This window comes from Sus scrofa, chromosome 14 (assembly GCF_000003025.6).
Source record: "Sus scrofa isolate TJ Tabasco breed Duroc chromosome 14, Sscrofa11.1, whole genome shotgun sequence".
Taxonomy (NCBI): domain Eukaryota; kingdom Metazoa; phylum Chordata; class Mammalia; order Artiodactyla; family Suidae; genus Sus; species Sus scrofa.
In genome coordinates, this window is record NC_010456.5 from 55,623,550 (window position 1) to 55,644,654 (window position 21,105).

General features: G+C 43.1%; 1 protein-coding gene across 9 annotated transcripts in view; it reads left to right on the forward strand.

The window, feature by feature from the left end:
• The window catches only part of LYST (lysosomal trafficking regulator), a 200,849-nt gene extending 190,387 nt beyond the window's left edge, over positions 1 to 10,462 (forward strand). For 5 of the 9 annotated variants that reach the window (XR_002338622.1, XM_021073152.1, XM_021073156.1 and 2 more), the window contains 3 exons: positions 5,868 to 6,024; positions 7,423 to 7,494; positions 8,408 to 10,462. Coding sequence is in view for 7 of the 9 variants with exons in the window: in XM_021073152.1 (XP_020928811.1) it covers positions 5,868 to 6,024; positions 7,423 to 7,494; positions 8,408 to 8,546 (368 nt within the window). In the remaining 2 variants the exon portion in view is untranslated. The remainder of the gene's footprint in view (positions 1 to 5,867; positions 6,025 to 7,422; positions 7,495 to 8,407) is intronic. The other 4 variants (XR_002338623.1, XM_021073151.1, XM_021073154.1 and 1 more) reach the window with 1 other exon arrangement.

Below are 21,105 nucleotides of genomic sequence, written 5' to 3' on the forward strand. Positions count from 1 at the left end.
GCTCACTGATTACATCATAATAAAACTGTTGTATTACATCTGTCAGGTCCCTGCCAGATCTAAATACTTAGGTACTAGCATGCATATCAAAATACAGTAAGGTCAAAGATTAGTCCATCAATTTAAACATCTACCTATGCAATTATTGTCATAATTTAACTCTTTCTGTTATATATTAAAGATTGCATTTGAGTTAGTTTTTGTTGTTTTTTTGTTTTGTTTTGTTTTGTTTTTGTCTGTTTGCCTTTTCTAGGGCCACCTCCTGCGGCATATGGAGGTTCCCAGGGTAGGGGTCTAATCGGAGCTGTAGCTGCCGGCCTACACCGGAGCCACAGCAGCATGGGATTTGAGCTGCATCTGCAACCTACATCACAGCTCACAGCAACGCCAGATCCTTAACCCACTGAGCAAGGCCAGGGATCAAACCCGCAACCTAATGGTTCCTAGTCAGATTCGTTAACCACTGAGCCATGATGGGAACTCCTCGAGTTAGTTTTTGTTTTTGTTTTTCTATATGCTTTTGCTCCCACCATTTTTTGTTTGTTTGTTTTCCTTTTTTCTTGGGAGGGGGTGCACGCCTGCAGCATGTGGAAGTTTTCGGGCCTGGGGGCCCAAGCCAGAGCAACAACAATGCTGGATTCTTAACCCACTGAGCCACCAAGGAACTCCTTTTGCTTCTGCTTTTAACTGCTAACTTTGCTACCTTTCTCCTGACTAAAGGAAAAGCATCAGTAGATGATCAGCTCTGAATATGTCTTCTATTTCCTGCAGGAGAGTAGTATAGAATAGGAAATGGAGGTATAATTTGCCCAAAATTTACCAGACAGGGATATACCTCCTAATCAAAGGGCTTGCTTTGAGTTTTTGTTTTTTCTCGTATGCATATTTAAAAACTTAATGCATCCAGTAGGAAAGAACAGTTGAAAAGCTCATTAACTTTCCATTTATATTATATTTCCATTAATTGAAAGGATCCTTTGAAAAACTGTTTCTTTTTGTCCTCTCAGTACAGTTATCTTTGACACATCTACAGTCAGCGGTCTTTTATCCTTTGCTTGCAATTTTCATATCATTTGTTTTATTCCTGACACCAAACAGTTCTCTAGTTCTGTAAACACCAATTGGGTGTCCAACAATGCAATTCAGTAGTGACACTAACTAGTTGAAGGTAGCACATGTGGGAGTCCCAAGACCCCTCCTGTAGGTTCCACTCACAAAACTCAGTAAAACACTATAGTTCATTACAAAGGATAGACATGAAGAGCCAGAAGAAAAGGTACAGAAAGGTCCAGTGAGTCTGTCTCTGTGGAGTCAGAGTGCACCACCCTCCTGGCACATAAATGTGCTCATCAGCTTTCCTCAGCCTGATGTTCAGGGTTTTTCTGAGGTGTCATTAAGTAGACAGGAAGATTGAATCCTAGTCCATTAGGAACTGAGCTCAAGCTCCAGGCCCTCTCCCCTCCCCGGAAGTGGGAGGTGCTGTACGTTCTAACTCAGCGGTCAATCAGGTAGGTTTTTCTGGTGACCAGCCCTCACCCTAAAGCTGTCTAGGGCCTCCCCCAAGGAAGCATCTCATCAGCGTACAAAAGACAGTAAGTTAACAAGGGTTTTAGGAGCTCTATTCCAGGGACCTGGAACAAAGTCTGAATATTGTTCCCTATACCTAAGATACCTCTCAGAGTATTGTTTTTACAAAACATTCATTCATTCTTGTATTCAAGAAAAGTAATGTTTTCAGTCGTGATTAAAGATTTCAGATGTGAGGTATTTGCCAATCTTAGCCTCCACTTATAAATTAATGTCACAAAAACATGTTTCTTTCCTAGTCATCATCACTAAGGGGAAAGATCTTAAATAGTTGACTTAGGTAAATATAAGTGTGGGCAATTAATTGATGACTCTGCTAATTGTTCTTCCTTGATTTGTACTTTATCAGCTTTTAGTATGTCACATCAGGAGGGACTCTTGGAGAATAATGCAATGGTTATTTATATAGAGTTCTCTACTATTTGTGTTTTGGTAACACTTGGGAGTTAGGACTGAACCTGAGGGAGCTGTGAAATTAATTACCTTCCTGCTGCCAGTAGTGATTTTTGTCTGTGACATTATATCAGCTAGTCATATGGGAACAAGAAACCAAGGGACTTTTGCTCACAGTTACCAACTCATTAGTAGGATGTTGAGGTCTCCCCAGGTAGTATGCACTGTGTGATAGAGTAACAGCTAGAACTTTCTTTCTGATTTGAACAAAAAGGGCTTCTCAACTTGTTTGAGGCCTCTTGATGCATATATAAGAAGAGTCTTAAAGAGCATTTGGTATCTAGAAAGCATAATAAGAATTTTTTTTAAAAAAGAGGACAAATTTATGTTTAGTGACCCAAACTAGATTTCATTCTCCTATTCTCATAGTCCAAGAAGTGAAGAAAGTTATTAGATTTAGCCTACCAAAAATCTTGAGAACCATCCAAGTAACTTTAAAATCAAAATTTAAGGTAAATATATATATGTGTGCATCTCTATTTGCATATATGCATACACATATATAATCTCAAAAATTTCTGTATTGGGGCTGAAGATATGCTGGCAAGCTCATTCCTCCTGATCCTAATTTCCTAGGACTTATCATGGGATGTGGCTTTTATAGTGATAATGGGAAGTTTATCAAACTGTGTAAATATTGTAGCAGATGGTTTCTGTATATTTTTAAATTGTTCACCACTCTGTCAAAATATATACATTGCAACTAGGGTTCATAGCCTGATCCTGTGTTGCTAGTGGCACTATAAAGGTAATATAATATTCAGAGCAAGGGGTGGTTCTCCAATTTACTTTAATTTTGATGAAAATGTATAGGAAGAATAAAGATTTTTTTCTAGAATGCCCAACTTTCTGACTTTTAGTTAATATATTAAATTATACATGAAAGCAATGTGGTATCGGCTAATAAGGGCCTCAATTTTTTTGTATATATACTTACAGTCTTTGGCAGATGAGTAGTTGGTTTTGTGGTAGACCAAGTTTTGGGGTGATCTTCTAGGGTGATTTTTTTTAGCTTTATAATGATTTTTATTTTCCCTTATAGCCAGTTTACAGTGTTCTGTCAATTTTCTACTGTACAGCAGTGACCCAGTCACACATACATATATACATTCTTTTTCCCACATTATCATGCTCCATCATAAGTGACTAGATATAGTTCCCAGTGCTGTACAGCAGGATCTCATTGATTATCCATTCCAAAGGCATTAGTTTGCATCTATTAACCCACATTCCTAGTCCCTCCCACTCCCTCCCCCTCTGCCTTTCTAGGGTAATTCTTTACCTATCAGGTTTTACATCATACTTCCAGAGGTGCAGGACCACATTTAAATGTTCTTTTTTTGAAGGACTACACCATGCAGTAGCTATGTCTTACAGTTACCAACGCCTACATCAGTATCTTTTATGGATATATAGCCAATGACTTAAAAAAAAAATGGGTACCTTACTATCCCATCTGTTACTTTATTAAATATTAAATGTTAAATTAAAAGAGCCTACTTATGTAAAAGATGAGTTTATCATCTAAATTATATTTCTTTAGCATATTGAGTTTCCTATATCTTAATTCTTTATTTGGATAATCTCTCCTAATCAATATTCTACAAGGGAAAGTAGACCATTGGTCATTTTTTTAGACTCTCTGTGTGTGTGTGTGTGTGTGTGTGTGTGTGTGTGTGTGTGTGTGGTGTGTGTGTGTGTGTTAAAATATATTTAACATAAAGGTTGCCATTTAAATCATTTTAAAGAATACAGTTCAGTGGCATGATTAAGTTCACAATGTTGTGCAACCATCACCACTATTTTAAAAACTTTTTCATAACCCCAAACAGAAACTCTATAACCGTCACTCTCTATTCCTCCCACCCCGACAGATCCTGGTAACTTCTATTCTACTTTGTATCTCTATGAATTTGCCTATTCTAAATATTTTATATAAATGGAATCATATAGTATTTGCCCTTTTGTGTCTGGCTTATTTCACTGTGCATAACATTTTGTTTGTTTGTTTGCTTTTTTTTAGGGCTGCACCTGTAGCATATGGAAGTTCCCAGGCTGGGGGTAGAATCAGAGCTGCAGGTGCCAGCCTGCACCATAGCCACAGCAGTGCAGGATCCGAACCGCATCTGCTACCTACACCACAGCTAATAGCAACGCCAAATCCTTAACCTACTGAGCAAGGCCAGGGACCAAACCCACATCCTCATGGATGCTAGTTGGGTTGGTTACTGCTGAGCCACAATAGGAATTCCTGAGCATAATATATCAAGGTTAATCCATGTTGTTGCATATGTCAGAACTTCATACTTTTGTGGCTGAATAGTATTCCATTGTATAGATATACCATATTTTGTTTATCCGTTCATTTCTTGATGAACATTTGTGTTGTTCCTACCTTTTGGCTATTGTGAATAATACTGCAACACACTAGGCATTTTGATTTGTGATATTTGAAGGTCTTTAGCATATATTTAGATAAAGAAGTATTTCCAATATTTATTGCTTTGCTATAAAATATGAAATGTTTTTATTGCCTAAATAAATTCTCTATGTTTATTTTAGTTCTAATAGAGAAAATTAAGTGTAGTAACACACTGTGTCATCCAAACTTTTATTATGCCTCTTAATCTCTCTCTCTTTATCAGTATGAGAATATTTCTCTCCAAAGAAGCCTGGACAAATCACCATGAATTTATAGAGAATGGCAAGCAAGGGTTGCCTCCTCCACCCCTTGGAAAACTAAAAAAGTTTGGTTACTCATGGTCTTTGAAAAGATTCATTTAATAAGAGACTGATTTATAAGATTTAATTTTAGATATTCTAAAGAATAAGCATTTTGTTTTTAAGAATTAGTTTTGTTTTGTTTTTTTTTTTTTTTTTGGTCTTTTTTGCTATTTCTTTGGGCCGCTTCCGCGGCATATGGAGGTTCCCAGGCTAGGGGTCTAATCGGAGCTGTAGCCACCGGCCTACGCCAGAGCCACAGCAACGCAGGATCCGAGCCGCGTCTGCAACCTACACCACAGCTCACGGCAACGCCAGATCGTTAACCCACTGAGCAAGCGCAGGGACCGAACACGCAACCTCATGGTTCCTAGTCGGATTCGTTAACCACTGCGCCACGACGGGAACTCCAGAATTAGTTTTTAATTCAACTTTTCCTGTAACTTTTTTTTCTTCAGAAGTCCCATAAGGCACTTCTTATAGTGTCACAGAGTATTTTCTTCTCTTTTTGGAGATTGTTTAGCTTTCTTGGTACCTTCAAAGTCAGAGTTGGCAGTTTGTATGCTGAAATGTTATGACTACGAAAATATCCATGAGGGAGTTCCCATTGTGGCTCAGCAGGTTACGAACCTGACTAGTATCCATGAGGATACAGGTTCAACCCCTATCTTCCGCTCAGTGGGTTGAGGATCTGGCCTTGCCATGAGCTGTGGTGTAGGTCACAAGCGAGGCTCAGATCCATTGTTGCTGTGGCTGTGGTGTCGGCCAGCAGCTGCAGCTCCAATTCAACCCCTAACCTGGGAATTTCCATATGACTCGGATGCAGCCCTAAAAGGGGGGGGGGGGAAGATCCATGAGAAATTTACCTCGTTGCTCTACATTGTAGATAATTTTCTTTTCACTAGCCATTGTCTCTAGATAAATATGCAAACTCTGTGTGACATAAAATCTAGTAATTTCACTTCAGTCTTCAGTCATGAGTCGCCTCTAAACTTCATCAGTAAAACAAAGATGCTTGTATGTCAGGGCTGCCCCTCTGGGGCCCAGCATGGAGGTTCTGTGATACCTACACTCTAGTGACCTGCCGGCTGATTGTGCCATTTCAGCTGGTGGGGGCAGTGACCTCAGGCTCTGGACAGTGAACGGGGACCTCGTTGGACATGTCCACTGCAGAGAGATCATCTGTTCTGTTGCTTTCTCTAACCAGCCTGAGGGAGTATCTATCAATGTGATTGCTGGCGGATTAGAAAATGGAATTGTCAGGTAGGAGGAGTTTTGATTTCTTTGTGGGCTTTGTTCATCAGGACACAGCAGTTTCCAAAATCAATGTTTGCTATCTAAACAGATTAATGTTTAATATTTAGAGATTTAAAATCACCTTCAGATAGCAGTTCTTCAGTTATTTCTGTTTTTTTTTAATTTTTTTAATTAGAATATAGTTGATTTACAATGCTGTGTCAATTTCTGCTGTACAGCAAAGGGACCCAGTCATATATATATACACATACATCATGTTCTGTCCAAAGAGACTGGATATGGTTGCCTGTGCTATATAGTAGGACCCGGTTGCTTATCCATTCTAAATGTAATAGTTTGTATCTTCTAACCCCAAACTCCTTGTCCATCCCACGCCGCCTCCCCCATGACAACCACAACCGCCTCCCCCATGACAACCACAAGTCTGTTCTCTATGTCTGTGAGTCTGTTTCTGTTCTGTAGTTAGGTTCATTTGTGTCACTTTTTTTTTTCTTTTTTGGTCTGCACCTACGGCATATGGAAGTTCCCAGGCTAGGGGTTAAATCAGAGCTGCAACTGCTGGCCTACGCCACAGCTACAGCAACGCAAGATCCGAGCTGCATCTGCAACCTATGCTGAAGTTTGTGGCAACACCAGATCCTTAACCCACCAGTGAGGTCAGGGATCAAACCCACATCCTCATGGACACTTGGGGTTCTTAACCCACTGAGCCACTGTAAGAACTCTGTGTGCCACATTTTAGATTCCACATATAAGTGATATCATATGGTATTTGTCTTTCTCTTTCTGACCTCTTTCACTTAGTATGAGAATCTCTAGTTGCATCCATGTTGCTGCAAAGGGCATTATTTTGTTCTTTTTTTATGGCTGAGTAGCAGTTATTTCTGTTTTATTTGTAAATAATAAAGATAGCTTCCATACATTTTTGAAATTTTATATTGTTTGTTGACTATAGGAGATTAACAATATGAAAACATACAAAGATAAATTTTCTTTCTCCCCACTCACCCTGGCCAAACTGCCCAGAAGTTAATAGTTCCTGTTAATCATTTATTGTATTTCCTTCTGTATGATTCCCCCCCCCCACGGCATATGGAGGTTCCCAGGCTAGGGATCTAATTGGAGCTGTTGCTACCGGCCTACAGCAGAGCCACAGCAATGCCAGATCAGAGCCACGTCTGTGACCAACACCACAGCTCACAGCAATGCCAGATCCCTAACCCAATAAGTGAGGCCAGGAATCAAACCCACAACCTCATGGTTCCTAGTTGGATTTGTTTCCACTGCATCACGACGGGAACTCACCTTCTGGATGATTTTTAACATATAAACACATAGGTTAAATTTTTAGTGAAGGAAACTTTAATTTGCATGATTAGATGATGACTTTTTTTCTTCCTCTAGGTTATGGAGTACTTGGGACCTAAAGCCTGTGCGGGAAATTACATTTCCTAAATCAAATAAGCCTATTGTAAGGTAAAGTCTCCCCCCCGCCCACCCCCATCTGTTTGTCATAATATGCTCTGTGATTATATTTTTATCAGAGAGATAGTAAAGAAGTATGTTATGGGTTCATTAGGAATCGCTGATCATTTCTCAAACACCAGGACATCGTCCAGGGCCCTGTGGCAGGAGAAAGTGAAGTGCTTATCTTCCTAGAGCTTAAAACCTGAGTCAGGAGCTCAGAGTGTCACGGGAAAACATGCCAGATAGCACCCAGGGAAGGCCTCCTGAAACATAGAAACTATGTATTTTTTCCTTTCCTTATTGAAAATACCGTAATGGTGATTGATAGCTGCAAGGGTGTGCTTGACAAGATTGATAAACAACCGGTCCCCCATGGCGTCGGTAACAGATTTAACTTTAGAGACTCAATTGGAAGTGAATGATTTAATTTCTGCTTTGTTAAAATAAACTTCTTTTTAGTCCACTAAATGTAAAGTTTAATGAACCTAAATTAATTATTTATTAATGTTACGTTTCTACCCTTTCTACTTTTAGGGAAATTCAAATAGCTCCATAAAATAATCATCATTTATTTCTGTAGAGAGAGAATGTAGTACTGTTACATCTTTTTAAAGTTTCCTATATCCAAGTCTTTGTTAAGTAATAAATAAGAAAAAAGGAAAAGAAAATACGCAAAGAAGGAACCGAATGTACCTGGTTTTAGTCTGTATCACCTGGTTAGAATGAGCGTCACAAACAAACTTGCCAGCAGAAACTACATTAAAATTACAGTCAAAACCAATGAGTTGTAGACAGTCATTGTGTCTGTCTCTCTGCTCCCGTAAAGGTATCTTAACCTCCTTTCATCATTTCTGTATGATCGCCATGTGCCAGTACAGTCTTAAGAGACACAATGTACAAATGGGATTTTTTTTTTTTACAGCCTTACATTTTCCTGCGATGGCCACCATTTGTACACAGCCAACAGCGATGGGACCGTGATTGCTTGGTGTCGGAAGGACCAGCAACGCTTGAAACAGCCGATGTTCTATTCCTTCCTTAGCAGCTATGCCGCTGGGTGAATGAGGGGAGCTTCGCACTTCCAGAGCTCTGTACCTCCAAGCTGAACTTGCAGACTTCGCCTTTTCCAGGAGGGCGACCCTGAAGACACGGATGACCAAACAAACCACCCAAGCAACGATAAAGACTGTTCATCTGCACAAAATTCTTCAGCCGTACAAGGTCCCGAGAGGAAAGTTCTGCTCTGATTTACTGATAATCTGGAGGGTCGTATCAGTATGCGCTAACCAGCAAGATTCAGGTCTGCCACGGTAAATTAAAGTCAGATTCTTAAAGGTTTCTTCCACAAGGAATTCTAAAGAAAGGATTTGTAGCATCTCTCCTTTTTCTACTTTCTGTTATTTCCTATCTTCTATTATTCCAAAAAGGCCAGTAGAATTTAAATTGGTCAGCTGTTTATATAAAGTACTCTGAAAGATTGTATCTACAGAGTTTTCTGCCAAGATAACACACCCACACCCACTCCCCAAAAAAGGAAAGATAAAGATGAAGAATTCAGAATTTGATCATTGCTTTCTTCAAGAAGTATATAACTCAGTAGGTGCCTCTGCACCAAGCGTTTTTTGGAATATCTGAATATTTGAAACTCATTGTTGGGCAGTTTTTGCCTGTTGCCTTCTTAGCTCAGAGTAGAAGGAGAATTTTTTGACTGCCACAAACAAGAACACAGGTATCTTTGATTTTCAGACATATTCTGTTTCTTCCTTAAAATCCTCCTTAAAACCTGTAACACTAGATATTGAATATCCTTACTTGAGTCACTAAGATTTAAACAAATGATAATTCTTTTACTATCTACAGAGCATTGAATACTTAACAATTTGCAGTAGAAAGCCTCCACTGCAGAAAGAGTTTGCACAGATATTGCTAATGCAGTCCAGACAAGGCAGTTAATCTAATGTGCAGGAAGAGTTTTCTTGCCCAAAACAGAATTACAAACGAAGAGGAGATGTCTCACAGTCTTTACAGGAGGCAGAACTGTTCTTTCAGGAAGCAATTTCCTCCATTTCTACTAACCTGTACCCCTTGAGAATGCTAGGAACAATAGAAAAATCTAAGTGCACTCTACAGCAAACTCACATGCGATAAAGACAGAATTCCTAAAAACCCTGGGGTAGTCTATCTCTGTCGTGATATTATGGCTCTATTTTGACTTGGGGTGCTGCTTTATTGGCTTTGAAAACACTGTAAAATAAGCTCAGTAATGTTACCGTGAGATAAAACATGTACTCCTGCCTAAGAATACCTTGCGTGTTTGTTAATGGAAATTTAATTCTTATGGTGTTTACAGAACTACTTTTGTAACTTCCAGACTTTCTGAAACATTCTGCTTAAAAACTGTATAAAATACAATTCCAAAGTCTCTGCCATCAAGATAAATACAAGAGGAAGCAAGTGGCCATGTAAGCTTGTAACCTTCAGTTGCATCGTATGTAAGACCACCTCATGGGCTGCATTTAGATCATGGTTTGCACAGATTGGGTGTTAATTCTAAGGTCCAAAGAGGTGCAGAGATGAGATTATTCCTATTCACGTTGAAGTGATTTGCTTTGTAAAAAAAAAAAAAGAAAGAAAAAAAATTGCAGCTATTGTCTAGCTTTCATTTTTCTACTGAGAACTTTAGTCTCTTATTAGAATAAGGTTGCTACTCAGTCTTTTTTTTTAATGGCTGAATTTCATCATTTAACTAAAGAGAAAATATGCAAAATAACTGGTCTTGTTAAGAGTGCAATATTATATTTTTATGTAAAAAAAATTAAATGGGGGATTATTTATTCAGCATGAAACTTAATATGAATATGTTTGAAACACTTCATAATGTGCATGTTGTAGCAAATATTTCTGTAAAGTGTCACAAGCTGTGTTATCTTTGTATACACTGCCACTTCAAATTGGGAATAAATTTCATAAAAATAGATTAAAGGACCTGTTCTTAATACAGTTTAAATATTATGACCACATTTCAAATTGGTGGCTTTTTTTTGGTGATCCAAATAGTTTCTCTCTTTAGCTCACATATATATTTATGGCACTAGAAAAGAATGACTTTCATTATCTTTCAATGTCTTTGTGAGACATTGTATATTTCAGTCTTTACAACTTTTATTTATTTATTTTTGTCTTTTTAGGGCCACACCCATGGCACATGGAGGTTCCCAGGCTAGGGGTCCAGCCTAAGCCACAGCTGCCAGGCCTACACCACGGCCACAGCAACAGCAACACCAGATCCAAGCCTCATCTGTGACCTACACCACAGCTCACGGCAACGCCGGATCCTCAGCCCACTGAGCAAGGCCAGGGATCTAACCTGAAACTGCATGGTTCCCAGTCAGATTTGCTTCCCCTGCACCACGATGGAAACTCCACAACGTTTACAATTTTTAAATGGAGTTTAGACAGAAGTCCTAAGGCCGAACCACTTTTTTTTTTTTTTTTGTCTTTTTGTCTTTTCCAGGACTGCACCCACAGCGTATGGAGGTTCCCAGGCTAGGGGTCCAATCGGAGCTATAGCTGCCAGCCTACACCACAGCCACAGCAACACCAGATCCAAGCCTCGTCTTTGACCCACACCACAGCCCACAGCAACACCGCATCCTCAACTCACTGAGCAAGGCCAGGGATCAAACCCTCAACCTCATGGTTCCTAGTCAGATTTGTTAACCACTGAGCCGTGACGGGAGCTCCTGAATCATTCTTTTTTAAAAAAGGACATCTATCCCTTTGCCCCACCCATCCCCCAAGAGCAAATCTGTATTGGGCACCTACTGTGTGCCAGATGCCACACTGATTTCCAGGGGTAAGGTTTTTCCCTGCCCTTCCAGAGAAACCTGCTGTTTGTAACACACAGTGTGCTTAGGAAATGTGGTGTAAGGGAGTAGTATAGGGTCGTCTGAAAACAGAAGAATTCAATTTAGATCAAGGGGATCTAAGGATCAAGGTCAAAGTTTTGCCTAATGGATGAATAGAAATTTGACAGGCGAAGATGAGAACAGATGTCCATGTCTGCAAAGGACTGAGGCAGGAACACAGTGAACAGAGGCCCAGTGAAGATAAAACCCCGCTCCTCTACTGGGCCTTGCAAAGTGCTCGGTGAATGCAAGCAGCACCTCTCCAGGGGCTCAGCATTACTCATCTTTTCTGCCTTTCGAGGATTCTCAAGACTAGAGCATCCTTGCTTCTGGGTATCTGTTTCCCCAGGAACTCAGGAGCAGCATCCATCAGCGTAAGCCTGCCAACCCAGATGTGCCCTCTTTACCTGCAAATCTCAGTTGACCCCTCCTTTCACCAACATTCCCAGATTGCAGGCAAGCTCAACACTGGGTGATGGGGGAAGGGGAGGGAGGGGAAGGGGAGAGTTGGAAGGGTCTTTCCTGCCCCTAGAGCTCACTCCTGATCTGTTAATCATGATTTTGGATGACCTGCTGTGTGGTCACTCAAGATGGCTCTTCCCTCGCTCTCTGTACATCATCTGCCAGACCAGCTCCTGCTTCACCCACACCTACGTCCATGACCTTCCTGCATGCTCACCCTAAGCCCCAGCTGGTGGTGTTCTGATCCAAGGGGCAGTGAGAGGCCTCCCCTCTGTTGGTTTCCCAGGTAACTAATGAGCCCCCCCACATCAATTCCCCCTAAGTTGGCAGTCTCCCCTCCCCCAGCGAAGCCTGCTGCCACATCCTGCCCACCTTCCACCCAACACAGCAGGGTGTCATCCAGCACCTTGCTTTAGATCTGTGAGATCCCACATCCATAAACCATCGAGGTCGCTGTCACTGGCTTGGGGCTCTTTCTTCAAGCTTGAAGCCCTGCAAGGTGAAACCCACACCTATGAATGTTTTGAATCAAAAGACAAAAGAGCTGCTGGTGTTCTGGTTCAAGATGGTGGAGTAGGAGGTCTTGAATCACCCCCACTTCAGGGACACCCTGAATCTGGACTTGCATACACATCCTGCTGAAGGAAATCCAAACACCAAACTAAGCAGCTCCTAGAATCTGGTGACCCTAAAGCCACATCACAACAGGTAGGAGAAGCTGAGACACCATCTCCCAGTAAACTCCCTCCCCCTACAGCAGCCCCCAGTCAGGGGAGGGGGCGCTCACAACTCCCAGCTGCTCCCTGAGAGGTGAAGGGTTTGATTCCCATGTCACCCCAACTTTTAAAACCTGCACCTGAGAGACAAACCCCAAAAACATGTAGCTTTTTGGGTTTTTGGGCTGCAGCACATGGCAGTTCCCAGGCCAGGAATCAAACCCACACCACAGCAGTGACCTGAGCCACTGCAGTGACAATGCCAGGTCCTCAACCTGCTGCACCGCCACTTTTTGAAAGTCAGTAGGGCTGTATCCACGAGGCGCATGAGACTGTGGCAAATTGAGAGACAAATCATCAAGAGCTCTCTGGACTCACCATGCTAAGGCCCCAGGGCCCAGCACAGAGGCCACTGACCCAACTGTGTCTGGCCTTTCTGTGTGAGAGGATGTCACCCATCTTAAAAGCTTCAGCCTGCAGGGCAGGCATTTAACACACTTGCCGAGAGGCAGCCACAAAACCCCAGGGCCCCAGATGTGTGGACAGCTTCCTTCCTGGAGGCTGTCCTGGCAGCCCCGGGAAAGGAGAGGGCGAGCACAGAGATGGTGCCTGCCCGCAGTGCCCCTGATCAGCTGGCTCTGGTGGCCAACAGGCTTATCTTCGGTCCCATAGGACTGTAACAAATGGAGAGACAGTCCTTAGCCAGCTACCACCCAGGGCACAGCACAAAAGGAGTACATTCCTGGCCCATGAATGAGGCCTATTAGCTCATCTTCATAGCGGGGGGCAGGGGGGTTGGTACTTAAAAACACATTCTAAGACCACTTGCAGTCCCCTCCCTCCAGAAATGGGGAAGCTCGTGCTGGTGGGTGTCACATTCCTGCTGTCCCTCTGCCCCAGCCAGGTCTCCAGTGTCTCAGAGAAAGGAGCCTATGACCATCTATCCCTAGCATTGCACCCAGAGGATAGAGCCCTTAAAAGTCTGGCTCTGGCGGCCAGTGGGGCTTGTGTTCGCAGGTTCTGTCAGACCAAAGAAGCACTTCTTAACTAATACCCTGGGGCTCAGGGCAAAGGGAACAGAGAGAAACACCTCCCTCCCAGTCTCCCCCTGAAAGAGGTCCATTTGTGGACTTTAAAAGCTGCTGCCTGGAGTTCCCATTGTGGCTCAGTGGAAATGAACCCCAGTAGTATTCATGAGAATGTGGGTTCAATCCCTGGCCTGGCTCAGTGGGTTGACGATCTAGCATTGCTGTGGCTGTGGTGTAGGCTGGCAGCTGTAGCTCCAATTCAACCCCTAGCCTGGGAACCTCCATATGCTGCATCTGGGGCTCTAAGGGGCAAAAAAGAAAAAATAAAAATAAAAAAATTAACCCCTGCTTCCCATGAGACCAGCTTCCCATGGGCCTGAGTCTAGATGATGCCTGAGACGCTCCCCTTTGAGATACTGACGGGCACACCCTCAACTACCAGGGGACACTACGAATAAAGTACGCTGCTTGGGGAGTTCCCTGGTGGTACAGCAGATTAAGGATCTGGTGTGGTCACTGCAGTGGCTCAGGTCACTGCAGTGACTTGGGTTCAATCTCTGGCCAGGGAATCCCACATGTCGTGGATACAGACAAAAAAATAGTCTGCTTAGATGATCACAAAGATTTCAGAGACAGTCAATAAAACCCAGTGCCCCTAATATCAAATTTCTCTGTTAGGATTAATCTCTCTAAGAAAACTTCGTTCCCTTTCTTGTCCTGCTCCTGTTCCCCTAAGGACTGAGGAGAAGAAAAGAGAATGGGGCATTGAAACCAAGGAGGACACTGTGCAAGGCCCTCCTGGGTACATAAGCTCCTCTGTGTTCCCCATTTTTGGTTGGGTTTTTTTTTGGGGGGGGGGCACGCCCATGGCATGTGGAAGTTCCCGGACCAGGGACTGAATCCATACTGCAGCAGTGACACCAGATTCTTTACCAGAGGCCATTAGGGAACTCCACGTGTTCCCCATTTCCTGTTTGTAGAAAAAAGCCTTTAGTCTCCCAGGCCTTCCCTGACTCCCACAGAGCAGATTCAAGCAGGTAGTGCTAGAACAACCGTCACAAGCCTCCCAGGTGTTCCTGAAAGAATATAGTTAACTATTTGATGCATAACTTTGAGTTGTTCTACAGAAAGTAACGCCCCTGCTGGTAGAGGGTGGTATCTACACACTGACCACAAGCACATAGACTCCAGACTAGTAGGAACAGAAAGGTTGAGATTCTCAAAACCTCACCACGTTACTTCACCACCAGCCAATCAGAAGTCTCCACGAGTTGGTCACACATCCTACGACCCTCTCCCCTAACCCTGTCTTTAAAAACCCTTACCTGAAAGCCATGGGAAGAGTGACCCCGTCTCCTTACTTGTCCGCGCAGGAAACATTTCTCTGCTCCAAACGCAGACATTTTGATTAACAAGCCAGCCAGGAGCCCGTGCCTGTGGCAGGTCGACTTTGACTGGAGGTAGCTTCGTCCCTGGGTCCCCAGAGGCTGCCAGGGCCCGTTTGCCCTCCGGGACCCCTGAGAAGAAGCCTCCTGACTTACGGTCGGCCTTCTTGCATTGGGGTAAGTCGCTCGGGTTTGCACAGACTGGGAAGTACCTGTCGGGAAGGGAGCCATTCTGGGCCCGTTCTCTTTGAGGAATGGGACCAATCTGGTCTTGAGGCCTCTGTCTGGGGGAGTGGGGGGACGGAATTGCTGGACTATACCTGTTGGATTTTTGTGCTACTGGGTTTGTTGTTTGTATTTGTGTGTGTGTGTCAGTACTTTTGCATTTTTGACAAAATGGGAAATACTAGCTTCACCTCTCCGGAGGCCTAGAGGCTGATAGGGACACCTGATCATCAAAGGCCTCACTGAGATAATGTGCCTCCCTCTTCCTGATTCTGACCCTCCTTAGGGGACCCGGTTTTGACTTTTGTTAGAGGTCCTGGTAACATAAATTGTTTGCAGAGGGGTGCCAGTTTGGTATACCTGAGCATACAGAGTAGGCACTTTCTTTTTTTTTTTTTTGCTTTTTAGGATACCTGAAGCATATGGAGGTTGCCAGGCTAGGAGTCAAATCAGAGCTGCAGCTGCCAGCCTATGCCACAGCCGCAGCAATGCAGGATCCAAGCTGCATCTTCCACCTACACCTCAGCTCACAGCAACACCGGATCCTTAACCCATTGAGTGAGGCCAGGGATCGAACCCATGTCCTCATGTATAATAGATTCCTAACTTGCTGAGCCACAATGGGGACTCCCAGAGTATGCACTTTTAAGTGATCTGTTGGAAGAACTTATTTACCCACTCTCTAGAGAAGGACATTTTCAGTGGGCTAAGAACAGCTATATCTGTGTTACCACCAACCCTTATCCTAAACTTCTGAGACCAGTTCAGCAGGTTAGGGCTGAAGAACGGGTGCTATGAAACTTAAGGAAAAAGTTAACATAAAACAAGACACAGAGACATTGATCTTAATTAAAGATGGGAACCAAGGGACTTAAGAGCACCACCTCAAGAAACCACACTGCTTTTATTGTGCTCTTTAGGATTAGTCAAGTGAGAAGGGGGCTATAGGTGCAGGATATAGGTTTTTTTTATTATTTTATAAGAAGTTCTTTTATTATTTTAAAAGTCACATAGCTGGTAGATGGCTAAGCTTTTACTCTGGCCTTTAGGAATTTAACAATAACTTATGCCTCTAGGTCTTTGTTCTTAAGCTTAAGTCATTTACCAGCACTGCGACTGTTTTTCAAGCAGGAAGATGGGGCAAAGTAAGGCAGGACAAGATGGAGTTTTCAGTATAGAGGCTAAGAAAATATTGTAGAAACATGTGTTGTGGCAATAGACCTCCCCGTAGTTAACGACAAATCCTCAGCCGTATCCCAGGATTGGGGGAACGGCACATCAGTCCTCTGAGACAGCCCCTGAAGGTGCATTCTGAGTCTCTGGAAACTACGGCCCTACCCTAATGATGAAAAACAACTTATTTTCTTTTGTAATGCTGGCGAGCAGCAATACCAGCTAGGTAACCAGGAGAAATGGCCAGAGAAGGGCTCATTAAATTATAACACCGTGCTCCAACTAGACTTATTCTGGGAGAGGAGAGAAAAGAGGTCAGATTCCGCATGTATGATGCTTTATGGCCCTTTACAGAGCAGGCCCTTTACAGACTCCAGAGGAAATGCAGACTGGACCCTGCTCAGCTCCCTCACCCGGGGAGGAAGACCATGTTCTCCGTTTTCAAAGGACGCCCTGAAGACTCCTTAGATGTCCCTTTGCCCTTAATGCTCTAAATTCTCATCAAAAACCTCAAAAGGGGAGTCCCCACCATGGCTCATCTGGTTAAAAGCCCAACTAGCATCCATGAGGACACGGTTTGATCCCTGCCCTCCCTCAGTGGGTTAAGGATCCTTCCTTGCCACAAAACACGGCTCGGATCCTACATTGCTGTGGCTATGGCATAGGCTGGCAGCTGCAGCTCCAATTTGACCCCTAGCCTGGGAACGAATGTATGGGTTTCAATAACCAAGATGTGGCAGGAGAAAAAAACAGATGAAAAAGCAAGCTTCCCTACTTGCACCAGTGCCACAAAGTAACCCAGGAGGAGAACACAAGAAAATATCATGGGTGAGCAGCCCCTGCCCCCAGGGTGGGACGTGCAGGCCACCAGCAAAGCTGCGACCTGGTCAAAGCATTTACTGCAAGAAAGGGGGAATGTCCTGGCCAGCCCCGGAGTGGGAAGGCCCAAGCTAAATCCCCTTCCTCTCAGCTCAAGCTCACGTAGATGCAGCCTGAGGGCTCCCCCACTGGCTCCTCAAAACACCATCCCAGTCTCCCCCAGGAGTCCCAGGCACCTCACAAGTCAGGCAAGGGCCAATGGGCTTTTCATTAGGTACCAGACCACATTCTCAGGGTTGACAACCCAAAGGGGTCCCCCCCTTTCAAGACCTCAAGAGGGGGTCAGGAAAGGCAGATACAGGAAATCTTGCCTTGAAAATTCCCCCAACGTGGCTCACATGACAACCTGAAATTCGTTTTGCACACAGGCGTCCGAAGAGCACCAGGAGCTAGGGCAGGGCTGGGCAAGGCTCATCTCCCACATGAGGCCACTTCATGAGGTCCCCATTTCACCTGATGCTTAGAAACAAATACTGAGAGTACAGGAAATTGGAGAAACAGGAATATGTTTCAAACAAACAAACAAAAACCAAGATGAAACCTCCGAAAAGTTCCTCAATGAAACAAAGATAAGTGACTTAACTGAAAAGAGTTGTAAAGATACTCACCGAAGCCAGGAGAATAATGCATTGATGAAATAAAAATTGACAGTCTAAGGCAAGACAAGAAAAATCTAAACACAAAACTGTTTCTCTGGGGAGTTCCCATCATGGCTAAGCAGAAACAAATCTGACTAGCATCCAGGAGGACACAGGTTCGATCCCTGGCGTTGCTCAGTGGGTTAAGGATCCGGTGTTGCCATGAGCTGTGGTGTAGGTTGTAGATGCGGCACGGATCTGGCATTGCTGTGGCTGTGGCGTAGGCCAGCGGCTACAGCTCCAGTTCAACCCCTAGCCTGGGAACCTCCATGTGCCACAGGTTCAGCCCTAAAAAAGACGAAAGACCAAAAAAACAAAACACAATAAAAACAAAAACTGTTTATCTGCCCGTTTGAGCCTCCTCCCTCTGCTCAAGTGTGCACTGTGTATCTGCATTATATGTTAATGTGACCTCCACGATGGCCTTCTTCTGGCACCAACTGTGGAACTCCTAAGAAGGTAACATGCCTATCTCAGTCCTATAAGGGATCATGATGACCCACCATTCACCTTTTTGGTGCAGATATCTTTGGTGAACTTTATGTACAATATACTATTTCCCTTAAGGACAGCGCATTTGGCACAGAGCCATGGGTCAGATGACCTGGGGAGGTACTGGGCTGCACTTAATGGAAGTTCTTAGCTTATTATATTTACATATTAATGTCATTAGCTATATAGTTCTTGTATTCTCCCTATTTTTACAAGATTATTGTTTCTTGCATTACCAAATGTGTGACTGAGCCTCAGAAAAAAATTAATGACAATTCGGTGACTCGAAATGATTGACCAGATATATAGTTCAATAATCATAATAGTATAACTCTACAGACATGGAGAACAGACTTATGGTTGCTCAAGCTCACGCGGAAGCAGCCTGGGGGCTGAGGGGAAGCGGGGAGGGAGTGGGATGGACTGGGAGTTTGGGGTTTGTAGATGAAAACTATTACATTTAGAATGGATGGGCAATGAGGTCTTGCTGTGCAGCACAGGGAATTGTGTCCAGTCTCTTGGGATGGGACATGATGGGAGATGATGTGAGAAAAAGAATATATATATATATATTGGGTCACTTTGCTGTACAGCAGAAATTGGCACAACATTGCAAATCAACTATAATTTAAAAACATACACACACAAAAGCTCTAGATATGGAAAGAAGCAACAAGAGGGAACTGTTTCTTGGCCCATAACAGACTAGTAAGACAGGCAGTCCAGAGGCTTTTGGTTACGTTAACAGGGCCTAGTCCAGTAACAGCACCAGTAAGCAGCCTATCAGCGAAATCCTTGCCTGACCTAGGAATGAGCATTCCAAGCACCATGGGACACATTGGTCATGGAATGCCCTCCTCAAACACTGGTCAAAATTCAGACCAAAAGGGAAGTGATTGTAAAATAATGTTGCTTCCCAGCCAGTTCTGCAAGAATCTAGCCATTGGCCACTGCAATTGCTGACCTACAGCACACCCTGACAGGAATCCAGGGTGAAGATCAGGATGAGACATTCTGTGCTCTGGGAAGACTGAAAGAACTAGCCCTCAGATACGTAGATGTTTTCAGGAGAAATTTTTTTATCAACCTGGATTCTGGCCTCTGCCCATACTTAGAAAAGCACTAGGAGTTCCCGTCATGGCACAGCAGAAACGAATCTGACTAGGAACCATGAGGTTGAAGGTTAAATCCCTGGCTTCACTCAGTGGGTTAAGAATCTGGCATTACTTTGAGCTGTGGTGTAGGCTACAGACACAGCTCAGATCCTGTGTTGCTGTGGTTGTGGTGTAGGCCAGCAGCTACAGCTCCAATTAGACTTGTAGCCTGGGAACCCCTGTATGCCATAGGTGCAGCTCTAAAAAGCAAAAAAGGAAGGAAGGAAGGAAGAGAAAGAAAGAAAGAAGGAAGACAGAAAGAGAAAAGAAAAGCACTAAACCATTAAGTGAGATATCTGTTCCTCATGGCTAGCAGCAGCCTTCTTCTGAGATATGTGCTTGATTTCATGTACCCTTCAGCAAAATCCGATAAAAACCGACTTCTCCCACCCCAACCTCTTTGAAACAGTTCTCAGAGCTCTCTGAAAGACTGTCTTGCTCATTATAATTCTCAGTTTGTCTAGAATAAAATTTCCGATTTCTTTCTTAGATCAACTATTAATCTTTTGTTGACATATACAAGGACAGTGCATGAACAAAGTGAGAATTTCAACAAAGAGAAAGAAAATACAAGTATCAAGCTGAAATTAGAGAGCTAAAGAACATAATAACAGAAAAATACAATAAAGGGTTTCAGCCACAGACTGGATGAAGCACAAGAAAGAATCAATGAACTCAGAGATGAGAGGGCAGCAGAACTCACCTAATCAGAGCTGCTAAAGAAAAAAGAATAAAAGAGAGTGAAGAGAGTTTAAGGGACTTGTTGGAAAACACCAAGCAGACCAACATTTGCCTTATAGGGATCCTAGAAAGTAGAAGACAGAGAGAAAGGGGTAGAAGACTTATGGAAGAACAATGGCTGAAAACTTCCATACCCTGGGGAAGATCCAGAAAGCCCAGAAAGTTCTAAATAAACGGAACCCAAAGGAATCCACACCAATATGCATGATAATTAAACTGTCAAATGTTAAAGAAGGGCTACAAGGCAATATTTAGAAAAATGAGTCAGGAAGAAACTCAATAGCTTACCATTCTGGGACTGAAACTATTGGAGACTTTGGATTAGCCATGTTACCCTTCCCTGACTGATTACCCTTCAACTCTTTCCAGTTTGTCCCAAACTGGGGCAAAATATTCCGGCTTGTTTCTCATCACTCCAATTCTTGGACAGCTCTATTATTTTTCAATATGCTCGTCAAGATAACACTCCATAGACTCTGAAGCCAAAGCATTTCAAAATATAATAGCTTAAAACCTCTAAACCAGGAAGTCCCACTGAAAAGGAAAGCATGAGCAGTTGGGGTGGGGAGGGTAGATGGGGGATAAAACAAAACAAGAACTGCCATTTGAAATAATAGTTCGACATTGAGAACTATGTCTAGATACTCATGTCGCAACAGAAGAAAGGGTGGGGGAAAAAACTGTAACTGCAATGTATACATCTAAGGATAACCTGACCCCCTTGCTGTACAGTGGGAAAATAAAAAATAAAAAAAAAATTAAAAAAAAATGAAATAATAGTTCGAGACTGGGGTCAAGGGGAAGGCAAAGAGGTTTTAG